This window comes from Cryptomeria japonica, chromosome 10 (assembly GCF_030272615.1).
Source record: "Cryptomeria japonica chromosome 10, Sugi_1.0, whole genome shotgun sequence".
Taxonomy (NCBI): Eukaryota; Viridiplantae; Streptophyta; class Pinopsida; order Cupressales; family Cupressaceae; genus Cryptomeria; species Cryptomeria japonica.
The window spans coordinates 155,762,225-155,778,657 of record NC_081414.1 but is presented as its reverse complement, the minus strand read 5'-3'; the positions used below and the strand labels follow the sequence as shown (position 1 = coordinate 155,778,657).

The 16,433-nt window shown below is 33.4% G+C and overlaps 1 protein-coding gene across 1 annotated transcript in view; it reads left to right on the top strand.

Moving 5' to 3' along the window:
- LOC131057708 (uncharacterized) overlaps nucleotides 1-16,433 on the top strand; it is a 52,043-nt gene that overhangs the window by 11,877 nt on the left and 23,733 nt on the right. The window contains exon 4 of the mRNA XM_057991860.2: nucleotides 11,421-11,508. Within this exon, the coding sequence (XP_057847843.2) occupies nucleotides 11,421-11,508 (88 nt within the window). The remainder of the gene's footprint in view (nucleotides 1-11,420; nucleotides 11,509-16,433) is intronic.

Below are 16,433 nucleotides of genomic sequence, written 5' to 3'. Positions count from 1 at the left end.
AGGAGAACTACCAAGCACTTAATGAACTGCTAATATTGTGAAACATTATCTAATATCAGTTAACTTAAATGTGAAATTGTGAATGAAAATAAGCAAATAAAAGAAAAATATGAATAAAAATTGAAAGTTAAAACATAATGTAGAATGCTTAAAAATATTACCTTCACAATCTTAGCACAAGAGGTCCAAAAGCCTGGCTCATAAAAAATGCAATCTACCACATCAACCCCTACAACCATCCTAGCATAGGATGAGGAAGTCCACTCCTTACCAACAAACATACGTCTCAAAGCTGCCTTACTTTGAATCAAGGATTGCAATGTGATGAAGTTGGTGGCAAATCTTGTGATTCTAGGACGAGCCAACTCCTTCTGCCTCGTGTATCGCCTCATTAGGTTAAGGACCCATGCATGATTGTATACAAATTTGCAAATGTTTTTTGCCTTCTCTACACATGTCCTGATCCATGCAATCTTACCAATGTCCTCGAACATGAGGTCAATGCAATGGGCGACACATGGAGACCAAAATATAAATGGGTGCATCTCCATCAAAAGTTTACCTGCAACAACATAATCTGCTACATTATTGATCACCAATTGTACTACATTCTCCTCACCCACTTCATATATGACCTCTATAACCTCACATAGGTAAGTGGTATTTTTGGAATTTGCGGAACCATCAATGGACTTCAAGAACATGGTGCCACTTGAAATTTGAAAACAAAGCAAATTCAATGATGACTGATCATTCAATAAATCTTAAATTAAAAATAAAATACGAATTATCAAATAGAAACAAGAAAATTTAGGAGCTTTCCGTTTCTCCTATCAGTCCAACCATTGGTCATGATGGTGCAACCCTTCTTCCATATCTCTCATTGGTCCTCTAATGTGGCTTTTACATTAGCCATCGAATCTGTGAAAAATTGGCCACTTAACTTAGAATCAGAAGGGGCTTTGAACCCCGCCCCACAAATAGTGATGGCATCAACCTTGCTTTGCCAATAAGGAGACTTGTCACAAATAAATTAAATAAGATAAGTATGTCTAACTCTATGCACAATAAAAATTCATTAGACAAAAAAAGCTGTAAATATTAAAAAGTTAAAACAATCAAATAAAAACTAAAAGGAATTACCTAGCTGCAAAGAATGGAATATTGCACCAGAACCAAAATCTCCCAATTGTGCCATTTAGCCTTATCGTGTACCTCCTTGTTCCAACCCATGCTCTCAAGCGAAGGTTGGGAGCCACGAGTATTGTGTGGCTCAATAAAAGAATCCATCCTAGATTTATGAATTCTAGGACCAATGCTTGCACTCCCACTACTACTAGCACTAGCACTAGCACTAGCACTAGCACTAATAGAAGCAGTAGCACTCGCACTAGGATGATATGGAGGCATGGAAGAAGCATCTCCAACACAACCTGAACCAATGCTCGCCAACTCCTCCCTTTGCCTCTTTTTCATTTCTTTTTGAGCCTCAAATGTCTCTAATTGCACTTGGCACTCACGAATAGCCTCAAGAATTGCTTTCTCACAAGGATCAGCATCATGCCATGTATGCCAACAATGTGGTATATCAATCTATTTATGCCTCCATGAAAGATTGTTTTGCAATATTTACACTTTGTCTCTCCTCTTTTTTGCCCAAGAAAATATTCAGTATGTATCCAAGCTAGATCTCTTCTACGCGGGTAAGTTCTAGGGGTAGGAGTAGAACTAGACATTGTGAAAAATATGGTTTTCAAAAGTTGAAGGTTGCTGGAATAGGACACAATTACAAAAAAATGAACATTTGTGCACTGTTAAATTATAAACTAATACAAAAAAAAACAATGAAATAGAATTTTTTTGAAAAAAACAACAATATAATAGAATTTGTATTCATTTTCTTTCAAAGAAATCAGCAAACCCTACCATGTAGATTGTTTTTTTTTCAAACTTAAAGAAACCAACAAACCCTACAATGTTTCAAAAAAAATGTACATTGTAGGGTTTGCTGGTTTCTTTAAGTTTTGAAAAAAAAAAATCTATATGGTAGGGTTTGCTGATTTCTTTGAAAGAAAATGAATACAAATGTTTAAAACAAAAACAATAAATTTTGCTTATAAAACACCAAAAAAAACAAAAAAAATCAATCTTACCTCTTAAAACAAGGTTGAAATTAAATGCAACCTCTTTCCAATCCTCTCTAACAAGCTCTTGATGCACCAAATGCAAGTATTATGCTACCCCAATGCGATTTGTTGAATAAATTTTGCTCTTCCTCCTTGCTGGTTGCCCTACTGTGCACTCTCGTTTTTCCTCACAACTCACTCTTCTCCTACTATTTTTCCAATACAATGAAATGAGATCTCGTTTAGAGTTAAGGAGGCAATATAAGTGAAAAAAAAACAACAACTTGAAACAACTTTTACAAAGTTTTTTGTTTTTGTTTTAAAATTGGCTTGACGTCGGCCGAGTCCTGCCATTGAGACTTGCCGGGTCCGGGCCGGGTCAGCAAGTCCAAGGACTTGCTTGGACTCGCCCAGACTCACCCAGGACTTGACAAGTCCGGGTCCAAGCCCCTAGACCTTGCCTAGGGTCACTCGGCCCAGGACTTGCCGAGTCTGGCGAGTGTTGGAACTTTGGAACAGTCCCACTTCAATTTTTTCAATTGTCACTATTTATATGGTAAGTGATTGCGATGGATCTCTTTGGATTAATATTGCTAGTCTTAAGCTTAGAATTGTTGAGCCCAATTGCCTTAGTCTCGTTTTGCTGCAAAATATTTTTTCGTTTAATGCTCAATTTGTATATGTGCTCTAACATTGTTGCACAATTTGTACTTATCAAATAATTTTAAGCTAGTGGCTAATCTCCACACAAAATGGCATTGTAAAAAAACTTCCAGATCTGCAAAACATAATGTTTTTTTGCTTGAATTTTTGTTGTTTTTACAGCAATGGGGATGTAGATTATGAACATTTAGCTACTGAAATTTTTTTGCGAAATTCCATTGGGTTTTGCAGATTTTAGAAACTGTACGGAGTGCTGTTTTGTGTGGAGATTAGCCGCGTCCTAATTTTTTTGGGGTAATGCTTACAAGAATGATGAAAAGTAGATGGCATACTTCATGTACCTTTTTCTACATGTCAAAGAATGTTGAGTTGACGGACATGATAATAATGGTTCTAAAAGGAAATGCTTTCCAGATCTTTGTACTTCATGTATATCACCATGTTTCTCTTGCTATCTTTTAATGAGTCCTTGCCCATCATGCACTAGGAGGAAACCCATACTTCTTAGCAATGATGAACTTGGCAATTTATGTAGTTATGGACGTCTATCATCTTGAGTTAGCTTCTTGCTCAGAGATGGTATCTTGCATGAGAAGCATCAATTTTATCTTTCATCTTGAGTCCTTTCATGGAGAAAGGGGGGCATTCCAACTTCGTTTGGTTTGCAGATAATAGAGTGTGTCTTGATTTGTAGATTTGGTGATCAATGCTTATGTATAATTGAGTTGGTCTTGATCCATAGTTTTGCCGGTGTGTTACTGTGGATAATTGAGTAAGTCTTGATTCAGAATTGATTGGAGGTTGTGTTGTGGATAATTGAGTGAATCTCGATTCATAGATGGTTGGTGTCTTTTCTTGTGGATAATGGAGTTTCTCTTGATTCATGGGAGGAGTGGTATATTTGTGGATAATAAAGTATGTTTTGATTCATAGGTATTTTGTAGGTTTGACAGTCAGGAGTTTCATTGATGTGTTCAGTTTGGTGTTTACCCTTTGTTCATGTAATGTCCCCTACCTGATTAACATAATCTATTTCAATATATATAAAATTCACTGAGAGACTAATCATGAAGCCAATCTTTGTTTCAATTTATTAGTTATTAACAATTTCTTATTTATTTTCCTCATTAGATGATAATTTCCTTATTCATAATTCTTAATATAGTTATCAGACCTTGCTACTACTTCAATTTTAAGGGAGAAGGGTCTATGTATGTTACCAAAGCGCGCGCTTAGAGACCAAATACGATAGGTTCCCTCAAAGTTTACAGATTGAAGCTCTTACCTATCTTGGGTCCATACCCTCAAGGCTTATGGGTCGCTGATCCCCACCCTATATTGGGACTTAACCTATTTCTTGGATTTAGACTGCCCCTCTTTGGAACATCTCTTCCCATCTTCTTAAATACTGATAGTAATAACATGTTTTAGACTATACGTATACTAATTTCTTATGTATTATGAATATATATATGAAATTAAGTATGACTGTCATACATATTGCAGTTCATATTAATATTACTATTTATGCTGCATAAGAACATTATCGGGCTTCATATATTAAGCATACTTATTAAACACATCCCCATGCATACCACCAAGAACAAGGATGTTACTGCCTGTAACTTAATAACAGTTCTGATCTGATTTGATCCATGGTGATGCCACTGGATGCTTTTGATTCCTTTCCTTTTTATCTCTCAATTTGCGGGAGAGGTCACACCTCTTCATCATGTATGCCCGTTGGCAAGAGACACACCCTTTGAAAGAGTGCAACTCTTCATTATTCCTGCAGCTCTGCCCTTCGAAAGGGACACAGCCTTTCACAATCAGATCTGCACTTTCCATTCCCAAATTATCCCCTCTTCAAATGAGTTCTCTCCCCCCTTTTATACCTCATATTTGGGGAGTCACAACTTATCATTTCATGCCTTTTGACCATTCATTAACTTTAATCAAATCTTAATTATATTTAATTATACTTTTATTTTTATATTTAGTTTTATTCTTTTGTATTTTAATTTGATTGTTATCATTTATTATTAAATTATATTTCAAAGTGGGGACTTTACAGTTCGAATTGATGTAATAAGGGGGGGAATGTTGGAGTTAGTATTTCACCAATAGTTTAATATAATAAATAAAAACTCAAAAAATAAATTACACAATAGTTGGTAAATAAAATAACAGTTTTTGGGAATTAGTTATTTTGGAGTAGTTGAGGTTTAGTTTTATATAGGAATATATTTGGCTTTTAAAATCCATGATGCATTGTGTTGAAAATCAATTAAAATTAACATATATTATTCTTGTGCTATTTTATGTGCAGTTATGATTTGATCTGCAAAATTTTTTTTTGCTCTACCATTTTTAATACTTATTCCCTTGTCTTTGGAGCTGAAGCCATCCTGCTCGTTGAGATTGAGCTACTTTCTTTGCACGCCTCCTTACATGATTTGATCGATGACAAGGAATACAAAGTTGCACATTTCATGAGTCGGAACTCCTTGATGAAAAACTGTTCAACACACTTGATCTTTTGAAGGCATATCAAAACATGCTATAGAGAAGCTACAACAAAGGTATTAAGTCTAGAGAGTTTGAGATTGGTGACCTTGTTCATAAAGAAGTTCAAAGAAACACCAATTAGGATTATGAAAAGAAAGACAATTTTGAGCCTAATTGGCTGGGCCCCTATGTTGTCGTTGCTAAAATTCGGTTAGGAGCATAAAACTGATCATATAAGATGGACACAAGTTTGACAAACCTATGAACATGATACATTTCAAATGCTTCCATGCTCGAAGGGTTTGTTGCTTCTATCAAAAACAAAAAAATCAATAAATAAAAAAGGCAAAAAATAAAGCAAAAGAATTAGATATATAAAAAAAGAAGTTGAGAAATTCTCTACACAACTGAAAACTGTATTTATGGCACCTTGGGCAAGTACCATGATGAAACTAGTTCTTTGGCTTTGTGTGTATTCTATTGTCTAGAAGTGCCCTGCACTTGCGATTAAGCCCCACTCCTCTCAATCCTCGACATCCTAAGACCATTCCGGTCATTGTCCTTTGCACCCATTCCTTCTTCCTACTTCTGACCTTGATAAGAACATAGAAGGGTCATGTTACATGTTTTGGAAAAATCTTGGTATATACACTCTTCTTCATAGCACACTCTAGCATAATGTCAGAATGACACAAAGATGGTTGGACATTTAAAAACATGAGAAAATTGAAAAAATAAAAAAACACTAGAAAACCTACAAAATCATTTAACACAATAGAAAAACATTAGAATGCTAAAAGCATTAGAAAAAGATCACAAAACTGAAGCTTCAGTCAAATAAAAGAACATTAGAAATTTTGCGAAAATCGAAAAATAAAATTCCATTTCGAAAATTCCTTGGTTTTGTTAAAATCCCCATTCATTAAAAACAAATTGCAGCTTTATTAAACCCTCTTGCATAGATTGTTGCTTGGGGCAAAACAAAGCTACCATTATCGTTGATCCAAATATTGTGGGTTTTAAATGTAATTAGGGATGAGCAAAGTTTGATTTGTTTGTTTTTCTTTGTGTGTTATTGTTCTTGCCTTGTTGTGTTTACTTCCTCTTTTGCTGCATCTATATCAGTCTTGCAACATATTCTGACAATGTTATCATGGTTTTCCCATATCATGAAGCATCTTGGTATATGCTATAATAAATTATGTTGCTCAAAATTTTAAAATTCAATGCGATTTTCACAACATTTGTCATCACATTATCAACACTCACACTCATCTTCTTTACTAAAACCATTTCTTCCAATAACTCATCCATAATTAACCTTTCTTCATAATCACTCTTACCCACCACCTTTGATTTCGATCCATCCATTTTAGGCCAAATTTTTCCTTTCATTACCCCTCTTCTCATTATGATTGCCCATTCATATCTTTAATCCCTGCATGCCCTCTTGAGGGGCATTTCCCTAACCATCATGCTACTTGGGGCATTCTCTTGCATCCATTCTTTTTCCTTCTACTTCTTTGAAAAGACACTTCTTTAAGTCATTTTGCCCTTTCAAAGAGGGGAAAATGTAGACACCTAGGTTGCCCCCTCAATGCTGTAATCATCCTATAGTCATCTCGTCAACTAATCATCTTATCGATTCATTAATTTAATCATGCTAATTCTTAAAACACCATGTTAATTAATTAATCTTGATACGTTAATTGATTAATCCCATTTAATTCCCTTTAACATCACCCTTTAATTAATTGATTAATTTGCTCTTAATTCATTCATGCACATATCTAATCAAAAGAAATACATAAATAAATAAACTAATTATCCTCACTCACATTCGACTCCATGTCAAATTTGTAACTAATCAATTATTCAAGTTAACTATAAATTAAATTAGTTGACAAAGCAACCAAACTAGTTAACTAATCAATCAAACTAGTTGACAAAGCAATCAAACTAGTTAACTAATCAGTCAAACTAGTTGACTAATCAATCAGCTGAGCTAATTACTTAATCAAACTAGCTAACTCTAAATTAGTCTTTAGTTTTATCTTGACCGTTCATATTTTTATCTTATAAATGTATAAATATACGATTCCTCTCACAAATTCATCCACCTCTTATCAATCTTTGAATCTATTTGAATGTCTACAAAATTGTCGAAAATCATAAATTCAAATATGTAGGAAATTGTCAACATGCTGCCAAAGGGTTACAAATTCATTTGAGCACCTACATTTCATCATAAGCCCAAGCAAATCCAAACTGATGCTTAATCTAAGATTTTCTATTGTTAGAGTTTGATTTTAATTTGTTGTGCTTTGATTAAATTTAGGGAAATTTTTTTATATACTGGCTAGGCAATTTCAAAAATTAGTATTTTAAAGTACAAATCTAGATGTCAACAAAAGGAAGGATTAATTTTATTGATAGTTGACTAAGTTCCATAGTGTTTCCAAATGGGGATGACAAGAAATGTACTTTTGGGATGGCAAGGGTGGGAGGCATTTGTTTGGAGATGATAGGGGATGACAATTTAAAAACTAAAAGAAATTTAAATTATTTGTATTATAAGGGATTCGCTATATTCATCATATAACTGGGATGGCAAGGATGGGAGGCATTTGTTTGGAGATGATAAGGGATGACAATTTAAAAACTAAAAGAAATTTAAATTATTTGTATTATAAGGGATTCACTATATTCATCATATAACCATATTACATGATATTAGAGCTGATTTGAGAATTCGTGTGAGAGTCTATGCACAATTGTTTTAATTGTCATTGTGCACATTTAACAAGTACAACAAAAGCAAAGGCCACAATTACAAATTGACAAGACTTTAGAAAAAAAATACATATCAACTAGATCTACTTGTTGCCTGCCATCTTCAACTTCATGCAAGTTGAGTTTGAATTTGAGTCACTCTCAATATGAGGGATTGACTCATCCAATGGTGCCCAAACCAATCCTTTGTGTGCCTCCTCATCAATTTGTGTGGCTTTTGCAGGATCAACACCCCAAAATGTGGTGAGAGTTTGACAGTGTTAAGGAGTTTGTCAGAAGTTAAGCCTATTTCTGTTGATTAATTCAATGAAATAGTGTGTGGACCAATTCCACTCCGCAGCGAAGGAACTGATGCAATCATCTACAATTCTATTGCATCTTGACTATGACCTGTTTACTATCAAATAGGGTCGGTTAAAACTTAGGTAGCTTTATATGTCTTGCCCTTTGGTTTGCTGAATGTTTTGATCCAAAAGATTGATAAAAGTGATCCACTGCTATCGAAGTTTCGATGCCTCCTCAATTTTGAACATCTTTTGAAGGGCCTTCATAAACCCTTCATAAATGGTGGGATGGAAGAGAACAGGTATTTGCAAACAACATTTTCAAAAAAATATGACTCAATGACAGAGTGAATGTTAAAACTTTCAAAATTTAAAATCTGTAAAACAAAAATAATTTACAAGTTACAAACATTATTAATTTCTTACCTTACAATGGACCTCCAATCATCATCAATGATCTTTTTCTTCCATTCTTCCTTTGAGGAGCACTGGCCTGTGCCCACCAACTCCACACAACAACCATCATTATTGTAGAGGGTCTTGCACCTCTAGCATCCTATTTAGCAAGATGAGTGTTCTATATGACACTTGTATAGTTTGTAGAGTCTTTCTAGAGATTGTATTGCTGGAAAGAGCCTTGCACATGTAACTTCCTTTGTGATGTACCCAAACTGGACCTCATCAAGTATTGTTGATATTGAGAAAGTTCCTTGTATTATCTTTATAATGAAGTTGATGCAATTGAAACCAAATGGTTTGATGATGATGTATTAAGAATGACCAAGACTATTAATGATGAATATTAAGCAGAAGTGAAGTGGGGAGAATTACAATTTAGTTGTGACTGAATGAGCAACAATTATTAAGGGATAGAGATATATTCATTACCTGAAAGTAAATATATGAAGAAGAAAACAATGAAGATAGTCTCGTTAAATGTCTCTATTAATGATGAATTTATAGCTATGAAGACAACATATAAATATAAATACTAACTCCACCACAATCTTAGAAAACAGAAATGATTATGCTAGATGCAACATTCTCTGCCACACCATCCCACTACAACTTCATAGTCCTAGTGGAAGATCTCCAACTCTTTGCTACGTCGAAAAGAAGAGAGACCCACAACCGACAAGAAGGAAGGCTCTTGGTTTGACAACTATTCAGCAATCTAAAGCAGCGACTTGTTTGAAGGAACGGACTTGGAAATAATTTACATTAATCATAAACTAAGAACAAACTGCAATTAAATGTGTGCGACTTTCTATAGACAATCGGCAAAGAAAAAACTTAGACAATCATTGCAAATACGGAGGCAGCTAATTATTGGGAGTGTTCTACTCCACCATTAGAGGTTTTGAAGCTATTTTTGTATTGTTCCATTTTCATTAAGAAATAGAATAAATACAAAGACTTTGAAGCTATTTTTGTATTGTTCCATTTTCATTAAGAAATAGAATAAATACAAAGACAATCACTTTATAGACTCCCAGGACAGCGTTCAACAACAAAACATGGACAATGATCATAGACAGCAATATATGGATATAGAAGTAATATTAAAAGCAACGTATTATATGATTAATATCAGCCACCATATAAAATTAATAATTTGTATCAGTATCACACAAATAAAGTAGCGCCAAAGATAAGATTGGGATTTTGATGAGATATGATTAGTCCACGAGGTATTAATACAATTATTAAAGACAACGATGTATAATAGCAGTGATGAGAAAAACTAATAGTTAGTGTAAATAAAACACTAAACCTGTGATGATGACCAACTTTCCTAATAATATAAAACAGTGTTTAGAGTCAAAGTTGCTGTGACCCATAAAATAATAGTTATACATTCATTAAAGAATTCAAGGAAGAAGTTGATCATGTTAGTGATAGCGCTTATGTTTGTAAAGGCAGCACTAAAAGATTTGTTAAGAATCATTGATTAAAGCCAGTGATTCATATAATAGACATGAGATGAAAGGCACGACTTGTATTAAGCTAATAAGAATTGTTTACATGAATCGACCAAAGGTTGTGTCCATTAGAAAGGATATCTCTTTCAAGAGATACTACCTCTCGTGAAGGGGTATGTGGAAGATATTTATTCTTAAGGCAAGACTCGATTGAGAGGGAGGAGGTATGTAAGAAGATCACATCAGACCTTCGAACAAATATTCGAGGATGCATGTAATAGAATGTTAAGAGTGATAGAGAGAGAGATTGTAATTATATTGTGACAGATTTGTGATCAGACTTATATCAGATTCGAGAAGGATTGATTGCAGATTGAGAAGAGATTTTTTTGGCAGGCTTATGACCAATTTGAGAAGGTGATTATAGCAAAATTTGAGAAGAGAACTATGGCATAAGTTGTGAAGAGTCTATCTTATTATGACTCTAATCTGAGGGTTCAGTTAAGCAGCAGAACGGTATAACATTGAGATATATGAATATCAAGTATACAGATCAGAGAAAGTTATCAAGATAAGTCCTATCCTTTGAATTATTCTTAAAATTTTAAGTTAAATATCATAATAAATTGTCTTCAGTTTGGGTAAAGTTTGTAGTACACTTCTGACCTTAAGTTGGAGTGGTTGTTTCAGGATAAAATAAAGGAAATTCCCAAAAGGGGACATTACATCCTTTGGTGTTTGTTTTTTGAGTTGCATTAAGATGTGTCATGTGAGTAATATTGTTATTGTTCTATGGATAAGATCATAAGACAACTGAATTGAGTACCATTTTCATTTGTGAATCAGTGCATTGAAAAATTGCAAGAAGGTTGAAAATACTACATTGCATTTGTAATATTGTGTCCTTCATATCAAATAATCTATTGTTTAATTCAAGAGGAGAACTTATCTGATGAATTACCTTAAGAGTGAACAATTTCTGTTGGAGAGCAACACACACACCCCTCTTTTCCTTATTTTGATGCATTGTTTTATTGTTGTTGATATTGAGTTTATGGGATAATTAATTTTGATTTTCTTACATTTGATGATAGTAAGATTCCGGTTAACTGAATTTTTTCTAGGGTCGAATGATCGAAATATACGGACCTGAGGGATCAGGAAAAACAACCCTTGCTCTTCATGTAATAGCAGAAGCTCAAAGAAATGGAGGTACTTGCCTTACTTGATAATTGGTATTCTTAAAGATTTTTAATTTTCTAAAATTTTTAAGTTCTTAATATTTTTTGAATGCCAGAATTGCTGGATTTCTTGACAACGTAAACATGTATTAATTCATTTCTAATCTATTTAAAAATCTGATTGATATTTGGTATGAAAATAGCATATTTGTATACTTTTTTATATGCGATAATATATTCTGTTTGACACAATTTGGTAAGTTTGTTTTTTTAACATTCTTTAACAAGTAAAATAAAAAACAAGATTAGGCTATGGATCTAACATTATCATGTTAATTCTATGTGAAATATTTTACACCAACCAACATTTATATATATTTATCTTTCTATAATTACTTAAATGCAACTGGTAAGAAAGTTAATGATCCGTGCCTTTGTATTAGGCTTAGACATTCTTAAAATCTTCCATATTGATATGCAGTTATCTTGAATGCCTTTTTTTGAAAGCTTGAACACTTCACCAAAAATATCTCCCATAATTACACTCCCCTTATTTATTTTTATCAGTGATGTAAATATAATTTTAAATTTAGTCACATTTTTTTGTTGAACTAGGTATATATTGTATAAAATTAATAAGATCCTGATGTAAAACGTGATTTTTAGTGTTTACTCTCTCTCTCTCTCTATATATATATATATATTTCTATATATATACATGTATGTATGTATGCGTGTGCATGTGTATATATGTGTGTGTGTGTGTATATATATATATATATATATATTTGTATGTGTATGTATATATATATCTATGTGCGCGCGCGCACGTGTGTGCGTGTATATGTGGGTGGGTGCGTGTGTGTGTGTGTGTACACACACACTGTGTATATATGTGTGTGTGCGTGTGTGTATGTGTATATATATGTGTGTGTGTGTGTTGTCCTTGATTTGCTATCCACCTCTGTGATTGATGCTCCAGGCAATCATACCTGAAAAGAGAGCAAATTCCTTGGATCATGATAATGAATAAAACCCAATGTAAGTATAATGCAAGATGATCATGACAATAATGGAGTTCACACCCTTGCATTCCTAAGTCATATGGAAGAGTTCTAAAAGGAATTCATAAAAATAGTCTTCAAACTGTTGTGAAATGCATTGAAACACACCAACAATTCACAAAACTGCTTCTCAAAACTGTTGTCTCCACTTTTTGCACCAAATTTCCAAAAATAACTGAACCTTGACAAGTTCTAATTTTGTCTCTAACAGTTCTAGAAATTATAATTTCAATATTAAAAAGTTCTGGAAAACTGTTGTGATGCTGATGCAGGTCTGGACAATGTCTAGGTTAGTTATGGAATTTGCTCAAATCAACCTACGACTCACCTTCCTCTACACACATTTGCACCCTTGCTGCTCTTAATTTCTGGAAATTCACCTTCTTAAGTCCTGAACCTGATCTTCCTTGATGAAAATTGCTTATAATTTGCTGGAGTTCGCTTTGAAACCAGATTTCTTTTGATGAGGATCACCTTCAACCGGCTGGAACTTGCGCTTGTTCTGCTCCTAATTCACTTGATTTGTTTGAATTGTATTCGAGTGAATGAAAAAAATAATTGTTTGCATCATCCACTTATGGGTGTTCAAACCAAGTATGAAGGAGGTGGGCCAAACTTCATATTTTCCATATTTTATTTAACTTGCTTTAAATTTTGCAATGCCTTTTGAAGTCGGCCATCTCTGATCCAACTGTTTCACCACAAACACATCCAACCTTGTCCATAACTCATCCAAACCCCTCCACAGAGTCATGGATTTCGACTAGCCATGAAAATAAAAATTATCCTCAACAAATTTCGTGGATTTTAAGTGCTCATGGATAAAAAATTTCAGGGATTCTAGGGAGTTATCGATTTTTTTTAGCTCATGCCTTTTTTGTGGATTTCCGTCTTGCATGGAAAAATTATTGCAACCTTATTTTTTCATGGAATTCTTTCATGTCAAGGAAAAATTTGCACTTCATCAAATTTTTGTAGATTTTTTAGGTGCATGGAAAAAGTTGACATTATTGCCCTTGAAAAGTCGTAAGATTTCAAGCACTTGAGGAAAAATAATTCAAGCCTCCGTGCAATTTTCGGGGATTTTAGCATTCCATGGAAAAAATTCTATGCTCCCAAATTTTCGTGGATTTTCCTCCTTCCTGGATTTTTCCAAGTTAAGGATTTTGCAATTTATCCAAGGAAAATGATATTCGTTTGTTCATTCTTCATGTTACTCATTCCTTAATTTTCATTCGAACTTAGGGACTTTGCATTTTTTACATGAATTCTATACTTGTGAAAAGCTTGTTGAGCGAAAGTCCTCCCTTATCTCACATATTTTCCTCCATTTTGTTTGAGGAGTTCAAATTTTCCTCATTTTTCTTTGATTTTCCTTGGAATTTCTTTCATTTTCATCTTTTCCGTTGTTTAAACATTGGATTCTTCTTGCATTCTTCATTCACACCTTGGAATTTTCTTGTGATTTCCTTATCAAGTTCCAGATTTTCATCTTCATTTCTCTATAATATTTCAATTTTTTTCCATGGATGAAATCCTTATTTCAACTTTGAAATTGTTCTAACAACTTCTCCTTTATGACTTATGACAACATTTTTTTATACCTTGCGAAGCAAAATTTCCTTGTGACTTCTCGCTCTTTCATCACCTCATCAAATTTCTAGACTTGAAATCTTTACTATACCTTCTGAAGGAAGAACCCTTGCACTCAATTCCAAACAAAATTACAAGGAAAGCTTACATTGTTTGGGGGAAATGCATATGGTTATTGCAAAAGCGGAATCGCAAGCCTCTTTGAGCAACACTTAACCCATTTCTTGTATGAATCTCTTGTTGAGATGTTCATTTATTGGACAGATGAATGTTCTTGTTGCTGGCTATTAGAAGAAAAAGATAGAGAAGAAGATAAAAGAAATTAGAGTCTGGATAGTATTTATTCAATTTCAGGATTTTAATATTTAGTGATGCTCCCATGGTGTGATTCTAGCATCAAGTATCCTTGTTGGGTGAACAAATAGTCATTTGGTAGGTTTTTGGACCTTTTAGATTGATTGGTGAAGTTTGTAGGGTCCCTAGATGCACATAATTTGAATTTTTCAAACTGGCATCTCTTAAAGATAGTGAGAGCTAGGAGAGTATTGATACGCATGTTTCTACACTTTTATTGTGTATTAAATACAAATGTAGTTTCCACATGTATTATTTTAACAGAAAATTTTAGTTTATGTATAATTTGCCCAGTAGGCCTATATAGAGTGAACCTTCTTGTATAACAACTATTTTGATGGTTGTCTTTTGAAGTGTATACAATTTTATATTTTCTATTTACAAATTTTGAATTGTATGCATTTTTCAACCTTTAAATTTTATATAATTTTTGTTCATATTTTAAATTTTATTTAGTTTTCTTTGTAACCACTAATTGAAGATGAAGTGAGTGAAGAAAATGCATATGATTATATGGTGGAGGTAAGAATAGGATTCTTTTGAATTTATATTGCGAATTTATATTGCAGATGTAAATGTGTTAATGGTATCATGTCTTGGATGGAAAAAGTATGGATGTATGTGTTAATGCCCACTCTTGATTTGTTTTTCTTTCTTTAAAAGTATGGTTCGTGTCATCTTTGAGATCTTAAGAAGGGAATGGGAGATTGTGATGCTGCAGTTTCATACATGGTTCTTCTTTGAGTGTTTTTTAATCTTTTCAATGATGTTGGATGATATTTATTGAGCTTTAAGGATTTTTTCCCTGTAATAACAGAAGATTCTTTCAGTTTGTTTTGATAGCGTGGAGCTTTTGCACCATGTGCATGCAAGCAATTATTGGAGATTGATTCTCATCTCTTCATCTGAGAGCAATCTGATTGCTATAGCCATTTAGATCTGCTTTACTTCAACAAATACTGATCATCAAGTTTTGATACTTCTGCTAACTTTTTTTCTTGACTAAAAAGATTGGTTGTAAGTTGTAACATCTTTTAATTTTATATGTTGGTGTATAATATACCTTTCATTATTGTTATTATTATTATTATTATTATTATTATTTATTATTTTTTATTTAATTTTTTAATTTTTTAATACACATTGCATATTAAGTTGAACTTCAGTTATCAATTTTCTACGTTAGCTTGGTATTTAGACATATGTATATTGAATAAACATGTTCACTTTAGATATGCATGTGCACCTACCATTTGAAATGTTAAGTCGACATGTTAATAGCTCCTATATGTGACAATACATTTCTTCTTCTATCCTTCCTTGCTGACTAGGAGAAAGAAATTACTTGCTTGCTTCTAGAAATATGCTTATTTCATTATTGGATCTGGTTCATGCTTCTAAAAATATGATATATCTGGTTCATGCTTCTAAAAATATGATATATCTGGTTCATGCTTCTAAATTTTTTTGCTTCCTTGTGGGTGTTGTTTTCCTAAACCCTAATGGTGCTTTTGATAAGTTAAGAGTGCATATTTGTCATATAACCAAATAGAGGAAGTTGTAGTGGAGATGGCGTCCAAAATGTTGTCCAAATAGTCTAGGCAACACCTAAATTTTATATGATAGTAGGAAGAATTTGATTGCCTTTATGTCATGCAGAGGACATTGGCAAATTAGTTTTTTCAGACCTATTGTGGAGAAAGCAAATAACATAATTAAATACAATGCCCCTAGGTTCTCAATTGTTGAAGAAGTTAATCGAAAAAGGGAGCTTGTCCTAACCATGATATTTTTTCAGTGGTTTTCATCACCTTGTAGTCCCTATCTGTGGCAAAGGAAAGTACCAAAAGGGCGTTTGTTAGTGGGAATTGGACAAATTCTACTTATTGAAGGAAACTAGATGGGATTGATTTTGTAAAATAGATATTTAATGAGGCTCTTTGGA